The 23,710-nt window shown below is 40.0% G+C and overlaps 1 protein-coding gene across 1 annotated transcript in view; it reads right to left on the reverse strand.

Annotated features, from left to right (window-relative positions):
* Positions 1–251: 251 nt before the first annotated feature.
* LOC102084647 (cytochrome c oxidase assembly protein COX16 homolog, mitochondrial) overlaps positions 252–23,710 on the reverse strand; it is a 52,908-nt gene continuing 29,449 nt past the window's right edge. The window contains exons 3-4 of the mRNA XM_005502246.3: positions 15,631–15,693; positions 252–2,069 (exon numbers count right to left, since the gene is read on the reverse strand). Coding sequence (XP_005502303.1) covers positions 1,953–2,069; positions 15,631–15,693 — 180 coding nt within the window. The 3' untranslated portion in view covers positions 252–1,952. The remainder of the gene's footprint in view (positions 2,070–15,630; positions 15,694–23,710) is intronic.

The following is a 23,710-nucleotide window of genomic DNA, read 5'->3' on the forward strand; positions in this document are numbered from 1 at the left end:
TTTGGGTCATTGATGAGTCTGCAAATTCCAAGTGCTGCAGGAGAAACACGCTCAATAAGCAGGATCCACAGGGCTGATCTCATCCAAAGATCTGGTGAGCAGCTTGGGCTGCAGACGGCTGCCGCCGGGAACCCTCCCGCTGGACACCCACTGGAGCCACTCTGAGCTCTCCCTGTCCCTGCACACGAGTGCCCCAGAGTCCCTCCACTTCTGCATCCTGCTGACGTTCCCACAGACCAACCTCGACGCAATTTCTTTGAGAGATAAACACTTTCTCCTTTATTGTCAAAATAGGGATTTTGAAACTGATTTTTCAGTCCACGTACACACAGACACCTAGCCAGACTTCCTTACTTCTAATTTCAGCAACACTGACTAGAAGATCTGGCTTTTTTAGTCCTCTCTTTTACCCCTTAATACCTCACACGTCTCACTAAAGCCTTGTTTTCATTCCCCTCAGACTGGTATATGCCAGTTACCGAAGAGGATGCAAAAACGTCAATCAGTGTCTCAGACTGACAATTGCATTCAATTACCTCTGACCCCCTCAGCCACAGATACTTAGAATAACAATTCCAGAATTCAACAAGGTTGTCCCCAGGTGCCTTACAGATAAATAAGTAACATGGCTTTCAAAAGGATAGTTTAAGTAGCCGGTGTTGTAAACTATAATTCTCCACATTTCTGGAGCACCTTCTACTTTAGGACGCATGACAACTTTAATTCACTCTCAACATGCCTTTGTAAGTATTATTTGCAATTCAATGGCTAAGAAAAGCACAGCATAAAACATGAAGCCATTGTCCAAGTGCATGGCTGAAATAGCTCTCCCCATTTTATGAAAAGTACAGCTTCTGTACCTGCCAAAAGTTATTGTCGTGGGTTTTGTCTGTTTTTGTTTGTTAACCTGTTCTCTACTACTCCACTTCCCTGAAGAGGTGTTTTACAAGTCTGTTGTAACACCTTAATCAGAAGCTTCATTTCATTTGAAAAACTGACTAGATGTTCCTTCATTGAACTGTCTCAGCAGAAGGGTCCTGAATGTTTGTTAGTGTGGTTTGCTCTAACAGCAAACATCTAGCACATGAAGACCAATATTAAAAGACGAGAATTTCAGAAGAATTCAACAAAAGACAAAAAACTTCTGTGCACATGCACAAATACGCATGTAATAATACATGCAGGATGAGCTTTGCCATATATTGTGGTTCAAGAAAATTCTGCTATACTTCTTGCTCACAGAGAAACAGCACAGCTCTCAGTGAGGAAGAATTTTTCCAAATTAAACTGAGAAGTTCCAGTTTAAAGGTCCTGCCTGCATTAAGGTATCAATAAACTGATCACAAAAATCTAACCACAGCTAAAAGAATGGCTTTTGATCAATCACCAGCTGACGTTCTGTACATGCCCCTCTACAGCCCAGTTCCTGGAAATGAAACACAAGAATATTATTTAGCCAAAAATGGACTCGCTGTTCTGAAAAGCTGATACGCCTTCCAATCTTAAGGAACTGACGTTATGACGGGGCTCCCTGAGGCAGCATTTATCCAGTCACACACATCTAGATGACAGCACTGTTGTTCTCATTAGGACAACAACTTCTGGTACTGACAAATGACTCCTGAAATGTTATTCCTTGCTGAAGCATCTCCATTTTGAAAGATAGGGATTGAAAAACAATGGGATATTCTCCGTAGAATAATCAGCTACTTTTTTAATTGAGAATTCATATATACAGCCCGTGGAACTCTGTGCAAATGGATGCAAACAAAGAGCTTCATATAATACAGTGCCTTTTGGATTGATCTCACAGTTATTACTTATATATACTGGGCATTAATTGCTCAGCACAATCTCCCCTCCCATGTCTGTTCCTGACACTGGATTAAAATAAGACAGTCCAGCCTGAGAATATATTGGTTTTTTTGCAGATGCAAAGTAGGCTTCCTCAGTCACTCTCTCTTGAGACGGGCAGCCTCCCGCCGCTGCTGCTGAACAGTCCTGGAATCTTCCCACAGACGAGGTCCTCTAATGTTCTCCCAGTTATCCAAGTCAGCCCCTTTCAGCTTCTGCAGATAAACAGCAAAAATGACAATATCATGTTAACAGCCACATGATTTAAAGTACATATTATTCTGAATTGTTCTCTATTTGCACAAGAAACTCAGTATCGCTACTTGGTTGATGAATTTTCCTCTCCCCTGCAAGAGAAGTTCACCAAGAAGGAAAAAAAAAACCTGGGACTTATCCATATAGGTATATAAATGACTAGGCTGGGCATTACTGCATCTTCTTATCAACAGATAAAGAACACGTAAGGACAGAAAGCACTGTAGCATCTGAACACGACTGAAGATACCCTGTGTGCACTTTTTCTTTCTTTGCTCACCTTGTTTTCCAGATCGGTTCTTCAACTGCAAGTCTGCCAGGTACTGAAGGAACAGGAGTGATAAGCATTGGTACAGCCCAAACAGAAGATTAGTAATTAGTGACCTGATGTATCCTGTCAGCAGGAATACAAAGCATACTGGAAAAGATACATTATCTAGCACACAAAGAGACAGTAACAGTGTAATCCCCTTTAATCCTTGTGGTTTTGACTTGAGAGAGGTACACAACGCTATCTGCTGCCTACTGCACCCAGCCATCGCAGATGGGTCTCATACATGAGATAAGCTATTATAACTGACTGAACTTCCCGATACTTAAAAACTATCAACATTTTAATTACCACCTTGCCTATTCCTATCATTCTCACTCAGAAGTACCAATGACTGCAATATTCACCTAGCCTTAGAGGCACACAAACATGGAGAACAGGCACCCTCCTGACCTCACCTACTAAGTGCTGCATTCGAAGAACACAAATATATTCTATATCTTCAGAGTCCTACTGGCAGAGACACAGAAGTCCCCTCCCAGCAGAGACCTCAAGTCTCACACCAAGCAGCCTGTGGCACAGTACATCAGGCACTACAGGGCCCTGACAACAGCAGACTGAGGAGGGGGTTGGCACCCCTGCCAGAACCAGCTCTGTTCTATGTGCCACTAACCAGGGCAACACTGCATACCATTAATGATACGTACTGCAATGGGACTTCAGCCTCCGATCTGTGATCAGGGCCTCATCTCAGCAAATGCTGTAAAAATGCACCAGAAAATACTTAACCCTGCCCTGAGTCTGTGGTCTAATTTGCCTACTATCAATCACCCAAATAAATGGTAAACACCGAGGGACTTGAATAATAGCTGCAGAATAATTCAACAGCTTTAACAGAACAGACCTGCTGCTATTAGTTCATGTTATGTAAAAGTTTTCTGCCACTTCTACAACTGAGGAAATTGCAATGAGGTTAGTCAGATATCAAAAGAAATTAGGCAACATTCAACAGAAGATCTATAAGAACACAGGCACAAACACAACAGACTTGCACAAGGTAGGAGCAAGTGATTTTTTTTATACAGTGGAGTTGGCATAGGTCTTTCTGAAGAATTGTCTTCACTACTTTATACATCTTATGATTAGTTGGTACTTCATTTCAACTGGAAAGGATCTGAGCTGACACGGAAGGAGGGAGAACAAGGGAAGGCACCCGTCATCCCACGCAGCAGCGATTATTCACTCTGATCGCAAATTCAGAATTTAACATCTCATTCTAATGGAAGCTTCAAGGAAACTACACTGAAAATAACCTTGAGCTTTACCAGAAGGGAAGCATGCTGGTTTTATTAAACACAAAGGTACCACATAGCTGTGAAGATCTAAACTATTCCCAAAGGCCCTCAGCTCCCAAAGTCTGAAAAAGAACCACCATTTAAAATACATACAACAAAATGTATAGTATCTAAAAGCAGGCTACGTAAAGAAATCTATCAAAAGAGACATGTATACTGGAGATCTTTACCAAAAGTTCATACGAATCTGCCCCTGAAACTTCATAAAGGCTTTTCAGAGAGAAAGTTTGTCCAAAACAGGAAATATTTCAAAACTATACAATCTAAACAAACAAGTACAAGAAAGTATTTTGGCAGTTTCCAATAGGCAGCATAAAAGTACCTGGAAAACACACTGTGATATACTGACAGAACAAAACAAACAAGGGTTATATACAGTGAATGGCACTGCCTCAAACTAAAGAACAGGTGAGATCTATTGACAGTTAGGTTTTGTCAAATAAAATATAAAGAATTAAAGATTCTAACAAGCACATAGATTGTATTTTTATTTTTTTATTCTCATTATATTTATAGATATCATTTTGTGTCATGTATAAAGACTGTGTTGGATACTTTGCTGCAACTCAAGCAGCACCCTCTTTACTGGCACATGAAAGTATCTGAAAAAAATAGTAGTTCAAGGGACAGGTCCAATCATCAGAAGGCAGCATCATTAGACAGTCCAGTTTTCAAAACTGATACTATCAAGTCTTGAAAGAACAGAGGACTCCTGTTGCATGTGGATAAACATATGAAGGAGTATCACCAGTGAAAGTGGACCAGAAAAATCTCAGTTCTGCAATGTTTTCCTACTGTATAGCTATTTTCATATGTATTTAACTGTGCTGGTTTTGACTGGGAGAAGGTTTTTCTTCTTCATAGGGGCTATGTTTTGGATTTGTGCTGGAAACAGTGTTGATAAGACAGGGATGTTTTAGTCAGCGCTGAGCAGTGATTACACAGAGTCAAGGCCTTTGCTGCTGCTCACACCACCCACCAGTGAGTAGGCTCTGGGTGCAGAAGAAGCTAGGCAAGGACACAGCTGGGACAGCTGACCACAATTGACCAAAGGGATACCCCACGCCATATGACATCATGCTCAGTGCACATTATGGGAGAAGAAGAAGGAAGTGGGGGACATTTGGAGTGATGGCGTTTGTCTTCCCAAGTAACCATTAGATGTGATGGAGCTCAGCTTTCCTGGAGATGCCTGAACACCCACCTGCTGATGGGAAGTAGTGAATGAATCCCTTGTTTTGCTTTGCTTGCGTGCACAGCTTTTGCTTTACCTATTGAACTGCCTTTATCTCGACTCACGAGTTTTCTCACTTTTACTCTTTTGAGTGTGTCCCCCTTCCCACCAGGGGGAGTTGTTGGCCAGGGTTAAACCATGACAATAACTCACCTACAACCAAACAAAACCTTTTCGCTTGATCACAGACATGTAAATTCTTACAACAGTACCACCCCAGAACAAACGGCTACATTAGATGTAAGCCGAGACACGCATGTAGCTACATTTTAAATTAATCTTAGGACTGAGAATAAGACCAAACTGAGAGTCCTTCCATTGATTAGGTGCAGCACAAGCTGCAAAGTTGCACAGCTCCTTCAGGTTGCCTGAGCTGCACAGTGAGAATTTAGGTAAGCAGCTAGTTCTGCCCTCAGATGAACTTAACCTCTTCCATTCTAACTGGCTCGGTCTTTTTCACATCTTATTTCTTCTTTTTATTTTCTTTTTAGCCACCTGAACTCTGCCCACCTAACTTCATGGAGGCATCACATAAAGATGGTAAATCACTCCTAGCTTTTACTAAATTGAAATCCACATAAACTGGCAGTCTAAAAATCAAAATGATTTTTCTCCCAGTTTAAATGTACTAAATAGTCAGTCATTGGAAGAGTACAATGAAATGTAATTGGATCAGACCCGCATCACTTTTCCTGCTTGTCTCAAATAGCCCAAAGGATATTGAAAATTAGCTGTTTAAACTAAGATCAGTGTAGTCCATTAGATCTACTGATTCACTTCCTAAATCAGCTAAGCTGCCTCTTAGAAGTACGGGACTGACAAAAGCTGTAAATTCAAGAAAAAAACAAAACAAACCCCACACCACCAAAAACCAAGACACAGCTTTACAGACAGGCACAGTGGGGGAAAAAAAAAAAAGTACCAAAAAGCCCCCCAACCAAACCAAACAAAAAAGCAGCATGTAAACAGACTTTCACTTTGTAATTGCTGGTTCAAATGCCTAGCTTGAAATTAAGTAAAAGTCATAATCCTCTGTCAGCCTTAAAACAAAACAATATTTTTAAAATAGTTCGAATTTTACTCTTGCGGGATAGTCTTCATGCCACAATTAATAAACTGAAATCTGCAGAAATTCATTTTAGAGTTATTGGTGCTCAGGTTGACCTAATTCATTGTGATCACTTGCAAAAAATGTTTGGCTTTAGTCTCTGTTTCCCACAAGTGAAAGGAGGGGTAAAAACACTCCTGTTTACTTTACAGCTCGATGCAATAAATTCTGAGATGAGCACCACAGAAAGAAATTGCTCTAATTCAGAGAGACAATTATTTTCTATCATTATAGTAAGCAAACCCATTTGCAAATAAAAGATGAGCCACAGAAGAACATCCTCATGGCCAAAAGATGCAGTGAAAGAAATGCATTAAACCAGTCTGGTTTTGCAAGGATGTCAAACCAACTTGAAGACCATTAAAAAATATATTGAGGAACACTATGATGACGTATAGAAGCAGAGGTACAGAATTAAAGCTAACGCTCGATATGCTGCCTTGTGCATGACTGAAAATCTTAACTTTGTCACCACACTGATATGGCCTCGTTTTTTTTACAACTCCTTCCAAGAACCACCTTCTGGTATCTCATTTTCTTAATATCAACTTAGTGGTACTTACTTTGTTTATATTGTAACATAATTTAATATCTGTTATTAGTGATTTAATAATCTGTGATTTAACAGCCCATGATTAGCGATTTAATCTTCACATTAGAAAGTGTTTTTTCCAACTAGAGAATGTGTATACAAGCAAGGCAGCAAGCAGCGTGCTACGGCTAGATAAAGCTTTTTTTTAAGGGAAGAAATGGGGGGTTCCTTTGCATGTAAGCACCCAGAGGGCTGCTTCTCTTTTTGGCTTTGCTGAAGATTGGCAAAACCCACGATGATGAAACCAACAGAGAATTTTTTTTGCTTACTTTAGTGGGTTCAAATACCATTCATCTATGGCACAAGCAATTAACCGATGGTGAACTGGTTTAAGAGACTCTTTCCCCATAGGTTATTTTCCCTTTAACTATGCCAGTTCAATACTATATGGGGCTGTGCCCCAATCAGAAAAATGAAGCAGACTGGAAAAACAAATACATACAATTTATGAATGAACCCTACATATGCATAAGACTACGCAAACACTTGAACCAGCAGAGCTGAAGGAATAATTGGGTGGAGAGAGAATAGAAACATCTTTGACTATGTTGTAGAAGATGTGTACCAAGGAACCGCACCACCTACATGTTGGTGCATTGTTTTGCCACTTTGAAGAATGAGAACAGAATTTGCCTCCATCTCAGAGATGTCACAGGGCTTAATTAATGTTTGTAGAGACCTCTTATGGTTTTGTGTGAAGATGCTACAGTGATATACGCTACTCAGTAAAACAAATAATCATAGCACTTGGTTAAAACTACATGATTACACAGCCTTGAATTTTTAAAATAACGGAAAATAATACTAGGCAAATAGACTTCCATCTAGGAATTAGGGTTTGCCATGATTTCCTCCTAACTGACAAGCAGTTTCCCCTCTTAAAATGAAGAATGTCTTAAAAACCACACTAAATCTCAGAGGATAACCCAGTGCCATTTATGCATTACATATGCAGATCACCCAAGATTAACTTCTCAGTCCAACCTACTCACAAGCTCTATGGCTAAACCCAAGAGAACTCATGCATGGGCTATTTACTTTCAATTTATCTTTTCTTGAGCAAAAATGAAACTCCAAATCATCCAACATAAAGAATAGCATGAGTACAATAGTACACCTTCAAGATCAACCATTCAAAATTCAGCAAATTCCACTTTTAATTAAGCAATGAAGTATGTTTATAGTAGTTTTCATTTTCCTTGTATACGAAGTTTTATCAAGCTATAGTTAATGTGCAGCAGAAAGAAAAATGCTGCTTATTAAGTCTTCTCTCTGAATTCACAGCTTGGGAGACCTAGCCAAGTTAACAGAACCAAGGAATTTCGCAACTTTGAGTCCTTGAACATGCCAACTTTGTATCATATTAAACTTTGTAAAGGTTATGTCCTAGTTACTGCAGCACAATCCTCTAGAGGAGTGGCCAGGGACAGACTTCTGGGATGCCTGTAGGATCTTTTTCAACTATATAAAGGTGAGCTTGGCTAAAGGAGATATGTGATCTTCTGCAATGCAGGAGAGCAGCAAGAGCAAAAAATGGCAGTTCTGTGGCTGGTAGGAAGAGCAAATGGATTTCCACAGCACGTCCCTGTCTGGAGCCCATAAAAGCCTCCTGGCAGAGACAGTGCATTTCAAACATCTTGCTAGGCCTAGGAATACTTAAAAGTGTGGACAATTTTTTTTACTAAGTAGTTGACCCTTCTGAATTGGTGACTTAAATCTCTCACATGCTGCTCCTCTATCCTGGCCTCAATTAGTTCAGGTAACATTCACACAGGGCTGGTGTAGTTTAGGACTTTTGTTTCTTATCTACACCTTCCTGCTGATTTTCTACTTATCTCTTTTCCAGAACTTGCTTGACCATTTATATGCTGAAACAGAATGTTTTTCTCTGTGTAGAAACTATGGTTTTGGCTAAATGTTAACACAGTCCTTTCAGCCATAAATAGTTTTTTCAGTTACATCAATGGCTACTGTTCAATTTGTGCTGCTGGGCAAAATCCACATAGGAAAAAAATTCCTCCTGTTTCTTCTCTGCGGCTAACATCTCCCGTCTGTTTGATAACGACAGCAATATGGGTGTTAGCCCCTCCACTATATTGCCAGTGACAGTATAGCCACTCCTCAGCAATACTGCTGGATGTGCAGTACACAAATAACTTGTGAATTAATCTACATTTCATTCTACCAGAACCAACAGGTCTTCAAATTCAGATCAGAAAGACTTCTATATGAGAAGGCTCAAGGCATCTATCTAATTTTTTACAATAATTACATGGAAGTTTTAGAAGGTAAGTTCTGGGGTCTTTCCATGGTTGGAGGGTATTTTGGTTTTGAACTGCATTGTGTTTAATGACCCTTTATTTTCATGTTAGAGCTGTAAGATGGCACAGTGGGACACTGGTTCTCCAATTACTTGCTGGGTAGATGCCATGAACAAGATGGAGTATTACACAGTGAATTGCCAACAGCATTTCCCACAGCCTCTGAAATTCTCAGTGACAGCTCCCAGCTATAACTGGGCAAAACTCAAGTCGTACCAGATGCACGATTAAGTCAGGGGTTGAAAGATAGAACTTCTCTATTCAATTTTTTAAAGTTTCATTTTTTAGATAAACAGTATGCAAACTCCATGGTCAGTCTCCACCATCATCTCACATCTAATTTTTCTGTTTGACCAGTAAGTCTCTTAGGACAGTGACCTACTCTCTGACAGTAACTTGCTGCTGCAGAGTACATTTGTACAGTATAGTCTGAGCTTTAAATAAAGATGGGTAACAATAATTTGAGAAGCAAAGAACATGCGAGAATTTTATCAATATCACAACCTTTTAAAGGATTTAAAATTTAGCCTGAGTGTCCATGTTGGCATTATCTGCAAGTACACTGGCAGTCTCAGAATATTTGAGATAATGTTTATAAAACCATTACCCACCCTCCCCCCCCCAAAAAAAAAAAACAAAAAACAAACAACCAAAAAGCTAGGCAAAACAAAAAGGAGGATATTCTTGCAAAAAATCACTGTGCCTGGTTGCTGAGACAAGAGCTTCCTTCAAAACTATCCATTTTGCTCTATCTTCTTTAGAGGCAGTCAATGGGAAGAATGTATACAACTGTGTAGCTGAATTCCCATACACTATACTAAAGTTACTTCAGAGGTATTTCATACCAAAGATCTAGCAATTCCCCACTGGGGGCCCATTAGTATGACAGAAGTGCTTAACATTTCCACCTAGTCGGCTGCACAAGAAAATGCCGGGTAGAAGCTAGCAGCATCCCTCAGGACAAGAAATAAAAGAATTCAGCCATGCTGCATGAATGCCATTTTCACCACTCAAACTTCTTTTTTGTGACTGAGACAACACACGGTGTTGGCCATAACATGGTAAGAGTTGCTTGATTCCTCTGAGATTAAAAAAAACCCAAAGTGTTCAGGGCACGCAAGCAGGTACAAAGGATTCTGTTTTGGAGAGAGGAGAAAGGGTGAGGAGAAGAGATTATTTGTAACAGGCATTTGTATGTCCGATCACATTTGCTGTATGATTGCACTGTTAACTGTCCTACTTTGTTTTCCAATTATAAGAAATCATAGATTTTTGGATCTACTTCTGGTGTCCACATTTTGAACAGCACTTTAAAAATGGGATAGGCTGCAGAACAGGCTGGATATATTAACTTAGGGCTTGAGAACATGCCTTTAAAGAAACTTAAAGATTTAGATATTTTAAAGGTACTGAAAAGAATGTTAGTTATATATAAATACCTTCATAAGAAGGTGGTTTCTTATAGGAAGATTTCTTATGGGATAAGAAAACTGCAAATGCAACACACATAAAAGAAACAGCTCATGGTTAAGGAAAATCCTGTGCAAAGACATATGTTATAAAAACGACCAAGAAAGAATTTACAGGACTATTTAACAGAGATGCATTCCTGAAATAAGACCAGTAAAAAGTCATACCTTGTCAACATTCCTCTGGAGGTTAAGTGTCTTTCTTCCTGCAAGAAGGCTTTTCCACCAGAACTCTTCCTGTGTCATACCTATCACCAAATCCCACCTTCTTGTGTTGCTCTGATAATGTTTTGAACTACGGCACACAAGACTTTTAAGATGTCAAGAAGAAAAGGAGCAAACCATAGCTTGTCTGTGGACTGCACATACACTCAGAATAAAATGCCTAGCACAAACTATTCTAACCACAAACCTTTCCCACAGCAGTTTCCACTAATGATAAACTAACACCACTTTGTCTTTCTCTACAAAACATTAATGATGAGGACTCACAGTGAAATAAAAACTCTCCATACCATTTTACACGTGAATAAACCAAAATACAAGAAACTCCACTCATCCCAGACACAACCTGGAGGACAGTGAGAATCTAATGTCTAGGCTGGACAATGCATTGACAAAGAAGAAAGCATGGAAAGGATGGTGTGATTAAAGGGAGAAAGAACAATACCTCAACCTCATTTAATGCCACAACAGTCACTAAGGAGGGATTTTTTTTTTCCCTAACATTTTTGTCATCTCTCAAACATCAAGCTATTTAGCCACTAGTACCTTCCCAGACACTGAAGTTACCCAACTCAATATGCCAATGTGTTCGTTCTTAACAACAAAATCCTCTGGTACTGATAACGGCAGCAACAAAATACTTGCAGATTTCAACCACTGGCATTCAGGAACTACCTTCCTTCTAGAGCAGTCCTCCATGCCCACACACTTTGACACATCTATTTAATACTATAAATTGCTATGTTACTACACTGTCCCTTCCTGAAAAAAAATGTTTCATCCATTCTGCCAGCACTACAATCCCCAAAGTTAAGTCAAATTATTATTAAGTGGTTTAAGTCTTTTTAAAAGAGCTTATTCAAACTCTTCTGCTCTTCAGATAGTAAATATACAGGTTATATTCCAAGCCACCTCTCCATATACCTGCTTTTACTTTTTGAACTGTCATGAATAAACATTTTAATACTGCAGTTACAATACTTTTGCTGTAATTCTCAGGACAAACAGTCACACAACTTTTATCCAGAGCTGACATTGATCTTTTGTGACTTATCAAACTACAAGGAGCAAAACCTGCTCAATATTCATAAACTTTAAGTCAAGAAAGCAGCGGTCTCTAGACTGACTATTCGCAGACCAGTATATATGCCATGCTACGTCCAATAGCTTGCAACCAGCTTAAGGAAAACTTTTAGAAGTTTTACAGTTTTAATATCCTGAAAGACAGAGAACCTATTTTTCTTGCTCCTGTGTTCAAATGATGTTCCTGTCTATTAATAATGGACTTCTAATTTTAGTATCTTTGCTGCAATAATAATAAAAAAATCCTCACTAGCTAGCACTTTCTTCTTACGAAAGTATTCCTATATAACTAACATTCTTTTCAGCACCATTATGAAGATTTAAATCTTTAAGTTTCTTCTCAGGCATTTTCTGGAGCCCTGAGTTAATTTATTCAGCCTATTCTGCAACCTATCCCATTTTTAAAGCCCTGTTCAAAATGTGGACACCACAAGTAGATCCAATATTTCAATATCAGCCTCATCAGTGCCACACTCTGAAATAAAATCACCTGTTCCTGCCATCTACCATTCCTGTTTATATTCATAAAGACTGAATTAGCTCTTTGTGCCACAGCATCAGACAACTCTCTGATGTCCTTACCATCTTTTATCAATCTTCTCTGCTTTACAACTTCTCATTTACTGTTTCCATAGCAATCCTTCACATTTTTTATTTATTGTGATATTCTTCCCTCTGCCATCAATTGCCATTGGCTCCCACTAGACATCACATATTTGATTCAGGCTCATTTTTCCATTGTAAAATGTTAATAAATCCTTCCTAAAGATGTTTTTATTTCCTTCAAAAACCCTAAACAACAATTCTTTATTTTGGAGTCTGATGTAACTGAATGAGGCCAGAATTTTTAGTGTGTACTAGACCATTAATTTCACAAACTACAGAAACTGAGTGCTAGAATAAGGAATGTTACTTTGAGATTGCATTTAAACTAGTGAAAAGGAACATACTGTCATTGTTAAACATCCACAGGGATGTTTTTCACTCATCACAGTGACCAGTTTTTTATTCCCCTCTTTCAAAGAATACTTCTGTGCTTTCAAATGAAATACTCTAGGCTTTTGTCACAGGTCAAACGCTTGACATTTTTTACAGTATGTTCTACAAGGCCCAGCTCAGCAGCAGAACTACATTCACATTAGTACCAGTGTCAGTAGTGGATAGAGCTGTGATTTATTAAGTAAAGGGGAGCAGCAAAGACTAATTGGCCATATGAGGACATAAATGCGTGCGAGAGGAATACATAAACAATGGAGAACACATGCAAAGATAGCTCGCTTCTCTGGCACATCCCAAGGCACAAGATAAATGGCATTATTAACAGATCTGAAATATAAGAAATGCAGTACGAATTACACATGCAAATTCTTTCTTTCTCAAAATAGTATCCTGTCCAGAAATACTCCTATATGAAATGAAGTAAATTTTCTATAGTTTCAGAAGATTTAATTCAGTAAATTAGAAGACGAGAAAATGTATTTTAGTTTCCTCACAGTAAATGGATCAAATCTGTGATTACAACTTTTTTTCACCACCACACTGGAGACAAAATGCAGACTTCAACGTGTTTAAAACATCATAAATGTCTTTATCAATATGCCCACAAAGGTGTATACTTACAGCAGAAATTATGACATTCTAAAATAATTCAGTATGTATTCAATATGTACATCTCTGTAAGGACAATATGATATTTTAAAACGTCTTAGGGAGGGCCGATGGACATTTGCATGCATCAGGCAAGCATGCTTCAAAAGGGCTGGTTTGGTGTCCTCAGTAAGAGCTGCAGATATAATGTGAATAATAATGTAAAATAAGGCTTTACATATCAAAACAGCAACTTTTTTAAAGCTACCCTTGATCTCTTATCATACCATATTCAGTAACAGCCACCAGTGTAATCCTCTAATGTGACCTATATAGAGAATTAGAAGATGTTCTTAAAAAGCTATATTTTGGACAAGTCAAAAAATAAATAAAGGGGGGAAAAGAAGCCCAACCAAATAATCAACCCACCCAACCCAAAACACATAGGGCCCACAGAAAACTAGTCTTCTAAATGGCAGCTGTAACTCAGTGACTGGGCAGATTTTGTCGACCAGAATACAGAGGCAATGTTAACTAAAACTGTCACACAGTGTGGAGCCTGCAAAGTATGTGCATGACTGCTGGTAGTTCCACAAGTTTCACTGAAGCAAGAAATTATAAGATACTCAGTGCTTGCAAGTTGGTGCCTGTAGTAAAGTATACGTGGAGATTAGAGTTCAAAACAATAATCTGAATCCATTTTCATTATGTGAGAAGGCAAATCCATTTATTTTGCTGAACTTGTCTGCCCTCTATGAGACCCAAACACTACTTTGGAAGTATTTCAGCCTGGAAATTCTCTGCAGGTTAGATTAAGCAAAAAATAAGATTGCTTCTGTCATTTCTGTCCATCAGGAAGCAGCCTCATTATCCAACTAGGCTTGTGATACATCGTTATGTTGGTTGCTTTTTATTACCACTGATGTATCCATAAAGCTAATGCAATTATGACCATTTAAATATTATCCTTCAACTATTTACTTATCTTCTGGAGAGAAAGCAAGGCTCATCTGAATACAGATCAGCTGATTTTGAGGCTAGGTAGTGAGTTAAATAAAGAGATGATGTGGTTCTTCTTACTGCTTGTGGTTCTTCCACATAAATAAATCAATGCAGCCTTACAGTATATTCTATGAAAAGTGAGAGACAATAATCCCAGAGGCAATCACAACTTAATAGTGTTTTCTGTTTTGAGTTTCCATTGGAGCTTTCCCTATGTACTCAGGGATCAAATCTTTTTATTCCCTACACCATAAAACACAGATCTTTGTAGAAGGTGGATGGCCCAAAACTGTTTGCAACACTGATAAAACACTGTCACAAACCTGACAGGCAGGCAGATGTTCTGTGAAACTGGGCATGTGAAAATACAAAAGGTAAGCTTTCTTTTTATTTCAGACAAATCATTAAAGAGTAATATAACAGAAAGGTTTTATTAGCAAGACCATGTACTCCCATTTGGACACCTAGGTATGAGAGCTATGGGTGCAATCTTGCTCTTCAAAGGCTTATGACGAGCATGTGTTATGGGAAGAAAAAGAAAACCTGTGTTCAGCATAAAGACCATGGAGACAGATAAAGTGTTAGCTGGACATTTGTTCCAAATAATTTTAAAACATTAAAAATTATTTTATATAGCCTTTATCTTTGTTTCCAGACATGGGGGGAGGCTTTTTCCAGTTTTCCTAACACAGCTTTTTGCAGGCCTGAAGATTTATGAAACTCTGGATATTAAACTGGCCAAAACAGCCATTTTGGAGCTCAGTAATATTGGAAGAAAATGCATTGTTAAGGAAAGAGTGAAATATTTCTCTCTAAAATTTTCTGAATAGTGAAAAAGGAATAGCAGTGGTTTGAAAGATACACATAAGTTTCAGAAGCAGGAAATAACAGAAAGCATGTCAAGCACATTGTTCTGTAATTTGGTCTAAAGATCATAAATACTCATGCAGTGGAATTCTTGACATACACGTATACGCATTCCATCTAAGACCAACATCGGCTCTACATTTATAGAGTAGGTTAACCACAGAAATAGTGGAATTTATTTGTACCACTGTACTTGGCACCTGGACATCAAAGTAAAGCTGTGTTAAGAAAGAGGCACTGCATGTTCAAAAACCTTTCTTTACATAAAACCTTGTTTTTATTGGACATCAGTGAGTCAAAGGCAGATGGCTGATCTAATTTTAGTTAGGGACAGATACAACCCACTAGCGGCCAGGGTAATCAAGGGTAGCCAAGGTTATGAGCCCCAAGCAACAAATTTATTTTACCTCATATTCAGATTCCAGTGTTACAGTGTTCTGTTTTAATTTTTCTTTCAAAGCTGGATCAACCTGCAAGATAAACAAAAATACAGTAAAAATGTTTGCTTTTAAGAATTTTTAAAAATAAATCCTAACCCCAAATAAACTAAATATTGGTACATGCAAACCCTCCTCTCCTCTAAATGAGTTTATGTGTTGTTTGTTCAGATACCAGGATGATGAACACAGTACAAGAATTGGGCTGAAAAGAGACCAGTCAACGGCCAAACTTTTCAAATCAAAAAGGAAGCACATTTGTAAGTAGCTCTGCCATTGCATTACCTTAGATACTTGAATCTGTAACTTTTGTTTGAAACTGTCAAACTAAACAAAGCCTTGAACAAATGAAACAAGAAAGACCAAGAAAGAGAAAATTGCGATCACACTACATATTTTACTCCTGAAAGTTGTGTTCGGTACATAAGTATAAAATATATTCTGGCTTTCAAAGTCTAAGCATGAGTTAAAACTTCCCATTTTCTGGTGAACACACAGCTCTTTCCTCGTTTTGATTCTGTACTGACAGTGCTGGAGATTCCTGCCAACTTTCAGAGAAGTTTGTTCAAAGAACAAATCTAAGAACAGACATGTCAATGAAACACAGCAGATGCATTCCACATTTTAACAGCTTCTGCGCCCAGAAGCAGTTATGTTTATCCCTCCCTTTACTAAGTAACATCTGTCTCCCACAGGCTTAGGAGTAGAAGCAAAGGGGAAAAAGATAATTAGCATTCTTCATGCTTAGAGAAACCATTTTATGTTCTCCTCAAACAGATATGAGCCACATACGCAGTATTCAGATGTAGTCTTTAGGCTAATCAATTAAAATATCAAATAAATCTACCATGAGAAAACATTCTCAATTTTAGACCTTAAATACAACCAGTGTTCAACAAACCAGATGTGTTAGGAGACTGGTAATGTGTTTAGTTCTACATCCCTGGCACGCTAGCCCAACTATGATTAGTTCAGTGAAAAAAAGTTGTTATTCTTAATTTGCTTCTTCTTGATCTCAATGGAAAGGGCTCAGTTTTCTTTGCCACAATCAACCTCAAATGTCTATAGGCAGTCTGGAAAAGAAAAAGCAGGGAATAAATATTATCGAACTTGCCTGGTTGTTGACAAGATCCACCTTCATATTCCGCCCCAATGCAAGCTCCTGAACCTCAGAGGTACTAAAAATACACACCTACTGTCTGTACTGATGGGGATCGCTCTGAAGAATTTCCGTAAGCCATGATGTTCCCCTCGGTTACAGACACTGCTTGCTAGTTAGAACACAGCCTGTGAGACCTCAGTTCCTAAGGATGCTCAGACTGGCAAGTCTAACACCATCTGTGCATGGCCAGAGGTTCTATTTCCTTATCTGATCAGAGATGTGGCCATAGAAATACATGCATTTATTTGCAACTTCCAGACTCACTACTCTTGGGAGCTAAGCCAAAGCATCTAAAATGGTTAAAGTCTGTACAGGATACAGCTCACACCTTCTTTTTAATTAAAAAAAACACCTTGTAAAACAAGGTAGTGTCTCTGCACTGGCCCTCGACATCAAATAAAAAATGAAATGCTGCATCCCTGCCTTGGCATTCAAGGCCTCCACAGAACTGCCCCTCATTAAAGATGGATTGCCTCTCTCCTGTGACCATGACCTCCAACAACAGCCATGCTTCATTAGAACAACGAACCCATCCATCACACGGCCAGAACTGCAAACTCTTTGGGCAGTCAGACAGGCTTTGGAGCTCGCTTTCACAGAGATAAGAGTGATCGTGGACCCTACTGTATGCAAAACTGAAAGCAAACACTATTTGTTATGCTTGGTGTTCTCACAATACACGTATGGACAAGGGGAAATAAATGCTCCAGCAAGTAAAGAAGCAAGCGAGTTTTATATCTTCCTATGTTTTCCCTTCATGAGATAACATGGTTGGAGCAGCATTTTCACTTAATTAATCACAGCCAGAATTTAACTTACAAAGACAACTCAATATCCCCATTATCAAGTTTTATTTTCGCAATTTTTTGTGTGTTTGTTTGATGTGTGGTGTTTGCATGGCCACATTTGTGTAAGGTAAAGGGAAACAAGCAGTGAAGTTAATGCTGCTTCTCCTCCCTTCCAGGCCCTTCTGTCATCAGACTTCCTTGTGTCCTCACTCTTCCCTGTCCACACAAAGGGAGAAGACCAAGTAGAACTGTGATACTGTGAACTGGGACAAAGCATCCCAATACTCACAACTGTTTGATGCTGTCGCTGTAATATTAACAAAAACAAAGAAATTAAGGACGTGAGTTGAAGTTTCTCAGGACAAAAAGTTATCTGTAAATGAGCAATGAAGAGAAACTGCTGCTTCTTTAGAAACAGGAATTTTATTCAGCAAATTAACTCACAAAAAAAGAGTAGTTATACTGTGTTTTGAGGGCAAACTATACACACAACTCAGCAAGCTCTTAATATTTAACACACAGGCACATGAAGACTTGAAGTCCACTCTGCAGAACATGTTACTTTGCTTGAAGTTCCACACACAAAAAAGGGAGCAAGTATATATTTCCTCTTATCTTTACCTTTTTATTCCCTACATAGTTACCCATGTAGAATAATTTAAACGCATTAATACTCAACCTCACACAGAAATTGACTCATCTGCACCTTCTAAAGCCTTGATTGCAAACCCCTGCTTTTCAGGTGCCCAATGGAGACAGATGGGTTACAAATTGTTTTCAGAACCAATATGGCAGTTGGAAAAAAGTATATTGTAAAGTTCTGTTTTCACAGTGTTTGTACCATGCTGCACTGTCTTTACAACAGGAAAAGAACAAAGAAAGAAAAACAGAATGGTGCTATTTTCATTCTGAAAAGGCAGATGAACATAAATATGAGCTGCAATCACAGATCATAACCAAGGAATACTTAGAATGTGGGCAGAGCCAGGAAAGTGTTCATGCCAAAGCGGTAGCTCCTTTGTATCACACATCTGCTGGAAGATTCAAACACAAACACACACATTTTGCTTCCATGATGCCTGCTATGCCAATACACTTACTGCCAAATGAGCTAGAAGTATTCAGCTATGTACTAGCAAATGAATCATCAACTAAATTTTGAATACAAATCCCTATTAGTAACTATGATGAGGGCAGCAGACAAAGTCCAAGTGCCATAACAGCCTGGCAATGTCCTCTGCACCGTTATTTAGGAAGCAGGAAGGAACAGAAAATATCCCTTTACACTACAGGACTCCTTCTTGTCAGGCAAGATCTCAGATGCTCCTTTAAGATCCATTTATATTCAAGCTTTGTCTTTAAATATGGAATTCAAAGATGTGTGGACTTATAATGACAGCATAACTTCACATTAAATCATTACTGAAAATCTATCAAAATACATAAAGCAAGTATTCAGACAGTTTTCATGAGATTCTGTCTGCAAGGCTTCGAAACCAATACTGCAATTATCATTTGTCAAGGCTTTACTATATTTTTTTTCTGGGGTGTGTGTTTTGTTGTTTGCCTTTTATCTTTGTTTTGTTTTTGTTTGTTTGTGTTCCTATGTAGCGCTTGTGGCAAAAATGAATGAAACATTCCAGTACTATTCAATATATTCATCAATGACTTGCATGAGGGATCAGAGTGCACTGTCAGCAGGTTTGCTGATGACACCAAGCTGGGAGGAGTGGCTGACATGCCAGAAGGCTGTGCTGCCATCCAGTGAGACCTGGACAGGCTGGAGAGTTGGGTGGGGAAAAATGTAACGAAATGTAACAGGGGCAAGTGTAGAGTCCTGCATCTGGGCAGGAACAATCCCAGGTTCCAGTGTAAGTTGGGAACGACCTGTTAGAGAGCAGTGTAGGGGAAAGGGACCTGGGGGTCCTGGTGGACAGCAGGATGACCATGAGCCAGCACTGTGCCCTTGTGGCCAGGAAGGCCAATGGCATCCTGGGGTGTATTACAAGGCGGGTGGTTAGTAGGTCGAGAGAGGTTCTCCTTCCCCTCTACTCTGCCCTGGTGAGACCACATCTGGAATACTGTTTCCCATTCTGAGCCCCTCAGTTCAAGAAGGACAGGGAACTGCTGGAGAGAGTCCAAGGCAGAGCCACAAAGATGGTTAAGGTTGTGGAGCATCTTGCTTATGAGGAAAGGCTGAGGGAGCTGGGTCTCTTTAGCTTGGAGAAGAGGAGACTGAGGGCCGACCTCATTAATGTTTATAAATATGTAAAGGGTGAGTGTCACGAGAATGGAGCCAGGCTCTTCTCGGTGACAACCAAGGACAAGGGGTAATGGGTGCAAACTGAAACACAGGAGGTTCCACTTAAACATGAGAAGAAACTTCTTCACAGTGAGGCTTACAGAACACTGGAACAGGCTGCCCAGAGAGGTTGTGGAGTCTCCTTCTCGGGAGACATTCAAAACCTGCCCAGACACATTCCTGTGTAACCTCCTCTAAATGTTCCTTCTCCAGCAGGGGGATTGGACTAGATGATCCTTTGAGGTCCCTTCCAACCCCTAACATTCTGTGATTCTCAAAGTACTTTGCACTATATGGGCTTACTTAATAGTACAGCAATTTGGAAGTGCAAGGGCAGGTACATAGACAAATCTCAAAAAAGGTTTAAGAATAAAGTTTTCAAATTAGAGGTTTGTCCCATTTTCCACTCCACTGTTCCTTCAGATTTACCCTTTTTTAACTTCAAAAGGTTCCCAAAGCTACAGACTCAAAAAAAAATAATACTTAGCTGGCTAAAAGTAATAGGGATTAAGCACAAAAATATTCTCGGAGCTCTTAGTAGGCACCTTTTTGAGGCTGTAAGTACCTAAAAACCTTTAAAAATGTGTCTGCCACACAAAAAGGTCCATCTCATGGAACAGACAAGGGGCACCACTTCAGAGCAAAGCAGGAATACCTGGTGCTCGCAGCCCCCACCAAACCAGGGACTCCTGCAGTGCATGGCAACAAACTCTCGGCCTCTCTACACTCAATAAAGGGAAATTTTTGATTGTAACACAAATATTTCTGGTACGTAAAACGTAATCATATAACGTAAAATGTAATAATTTACGTATAAACGTAAATCATAGAATCACTTTGGTTGGAAAAGACTCTCAAGATCACAGAATCACAGAATGTTAGGGATTGGAAGGGACCTCAAAAGATCACCTATTCCAATCCCCCTGCTGGAGCAGGAACACCTAGATGAGGTTACACAGGAAGGCGTCCAGGTGGGTTTTGAATGTCTCCCAAGAAGGAGACTCCACAACCTCCCTGGGCAGCCTGTTCCAGTGTTCTGTCACCCCCAGTGAGAAGAAGTTTCTTCTCAAATTTAAGTGGAACCTCTTGTGTTCCAACCTCGTGTGTTCGAGTCCAACCATTAACCTAACCCTGGCACTTAAGCACATACCTAAGAATCTCATCTACACATCTTTTAAACACCTCCAGGGACGGTGACTCAACCACTTCCCTGGGCAGCCTGTTCCAATGCCTGACAACCCCTTCCGTGAGGAACTTTTTCCCAATATCCAATCTAAACCTCCCCTGGCACAATCTGAGGCCATTTTCTCTTGTCCCATCATTTGCTACTCAGGAGAAGAGACCAACACCCTCCATGCTACAACCTTCTTTCAGGTAGTTGTAGACAGCGATAAGGTCTCCCCTCAGCCTCCTTTTCTCCAGGCTGAACAACTCCAGTTCCCTCAGCCGCTCCTCATCAGACTTGTGCTCTAGGCCCCTCACTAGCTTTGTCACCCTCCTCTGAACTTGTTCCAGCACCTCAATGTTTTTTTTTGTCACAAGGGGCCCAAAACTGAACACAGTATTCAAGGTGGGGCCTCACCAGCACAAAGTATGGGGGGACAATAACTTCTCTAGTCCTGCTGGCCACATTATTCCTGTTACAAGCCAAGATGCTGTTGGCCTTTTTGGCCACGTGGGCACACTGCTGGGTCATATTTAGCCGGCTGTCAGACAACACCCCCAGATCCTTTTCTGCCAGGCAGCTTTCCAGCCATTCTTCCCTGAGCCTGTAGTGCTGCTTGGGGTTGTTGTGACCCAAGTGCAGGAACCGGTACTTGGCCTTGTTGAACCTCATACAATTGGCCTCAGCCCAACAATCCAGCCAGTCCAGATCCCTCTATATGGCCTTCCTACCCTTCAGCAGATCAACATTCCCGCCCTATTTTGTGTCATCTGCAAACTTACTGAGGGTGCACTCAATTCTCTCATCCAGATCACTGATAGGGATAATAGAACTAGCCCCAGTACTGAGCCCTGGGGAACATCACTTGTGACCGGCCACCAACTGGATTTGGCGCCATTCACCACAGCTCTTTGGGTCTGGCCCTCCAGCCAGTTCTTTATCCATTGCAGAGTACACCCATCCAGTCATAAGCTGCCAGCTTCTCCAGGAGAATGCTGTGGGTTACGGTGTCAAAGGCTTTACTGAAGTCTAAGTGTACAACATCTACACCCTCTCCCTCATCCACTAAGTGGAATGCCTTGTCATAGAAGGAGATCAGATTGGTCAAGCAGGAAGTATGCTGCTACTAAAAAAATTCTCTAGCGAACAATTTTTCGCTGATCCTCAGTGATCACAATTCATTTCGGTTCAGAAACAAATAAGAGAGCAATTGTGAAATTTGTTAATGTCACTAACTTTACCTCCAGGATCTGGAAAGGATAGCTTTTCCTTAACACCATCACTAGCCCCTTTTGATGGCCTGAGGGCTGGAACAGCTCTGCTGTGAGGACAGGCTGAGAGAGCCGGGGTTGTTCAGCCTGGAGAAGGCTCCAGGGAGACCTTACTGCGGCCTTTCATTACTTAAAAGGGTCCTATAAGAAAGATGGGGACAGACTTTGCAGCAGAGCCTATTGCAATAGGAGAAGGAGAAAGGGTTTTAAACTAGGAGAGGGTATATTTAGGCTAAATAAAAGGAAGACATTTTTTACAACGAGGGTGGTGAAAAACGGGAACAGGTTGCCCAGAGAGGTGGTAGATGCCCCATCCCTGGAGATTTTCAATATCAGGCCGGACAGGGCTCTGAGCAACCTGATCTAGTTGAAGATGTCCCTGCTCATTGCTGGGGGGTTGGACTGGATGAGCTTTGAGGGTCCCTTCCAACCTAAACTATTCTATGATTCTATGAAACAAAGCAGTGTCACTTCTGTTAAGCATTCAGAGAGCAGAAGTTGATCCAGGTTCTGATTTTCAGGGTAGCATTCCAGTCATCCACAACACACATATGCCTTTACCTGTAATTTAAATAGCCCACTTCCACAACAGTCTCTCAGCTATTGCCATTATTATTTACTTGACCACTTACTATTTGTGGCCATGGGTTTTAGTGCAAACGAAGTCTCAAATATCACCTAAAAATAATAGTTCAATTACTACACAAGGAAACTGTCAGGAGACAACTGTGTCATGAGGACTGTACTTTTAACAGCCTCCTCTCACACAAGTCAGTTTAGTAAGTTGGGCACTTGTGTCCGGCGACTGGCATGTACTGACCAAACAGTTGTATGCCAAAGCATTACAAAACCTTCCCTCTAGGAAGCATTTCCAGACGGCGGAAGAAGATGTTTCTACCCTGAAACTTGTTTGTTGTTTTTACTAACACATTGATATCCTTTTCTACCTTATCCTCCACAAATTAATATCCCCCTGGGAAAGATTTCAGCTTTTACTTTTGAAACGGGGAAGGATGATGGCTTGGATGTAATGAACCTGAATTAAGCTTTTTTTTCATCTGCTCACATCAGCATAAATCAAGGGGACAAAATTGTCCTCCAGGACCCACAACACAGAGGCCACAAAACAACTCCCTATATTAAATTCTTCATTTTGCTCTCACCACCCACTTTTTAAACTTAAAGTAAAGCAGAGCCACCAGTTCTGGCTCTCCCAATAGAATATTTTATTTGAAAACATTTATCATATGCCTAACTGTTCTAAATGCAAAAATCAGCAATCTTGTGTGGATCGGTCAACTCTAATCTTCCTTGAGAAGACTCCCATAAATCGTTAAAAAAGTCTGTGTCATATATATTCTA

The sequence above is a fragment of the Columba livia genome, chromosome 5 (genome assembly GCF_036013475.1).
Source record: "Columba livia isolate bColLiv1 breed racing homer chromosome 5, bColLiv1.pat.W.v2, whole genome shotgun sequence".
NCBI lineage: Eukaryota > Metazoa > Chordata > Aves > Columbiformes > Columbidae > Columba > Columba livia.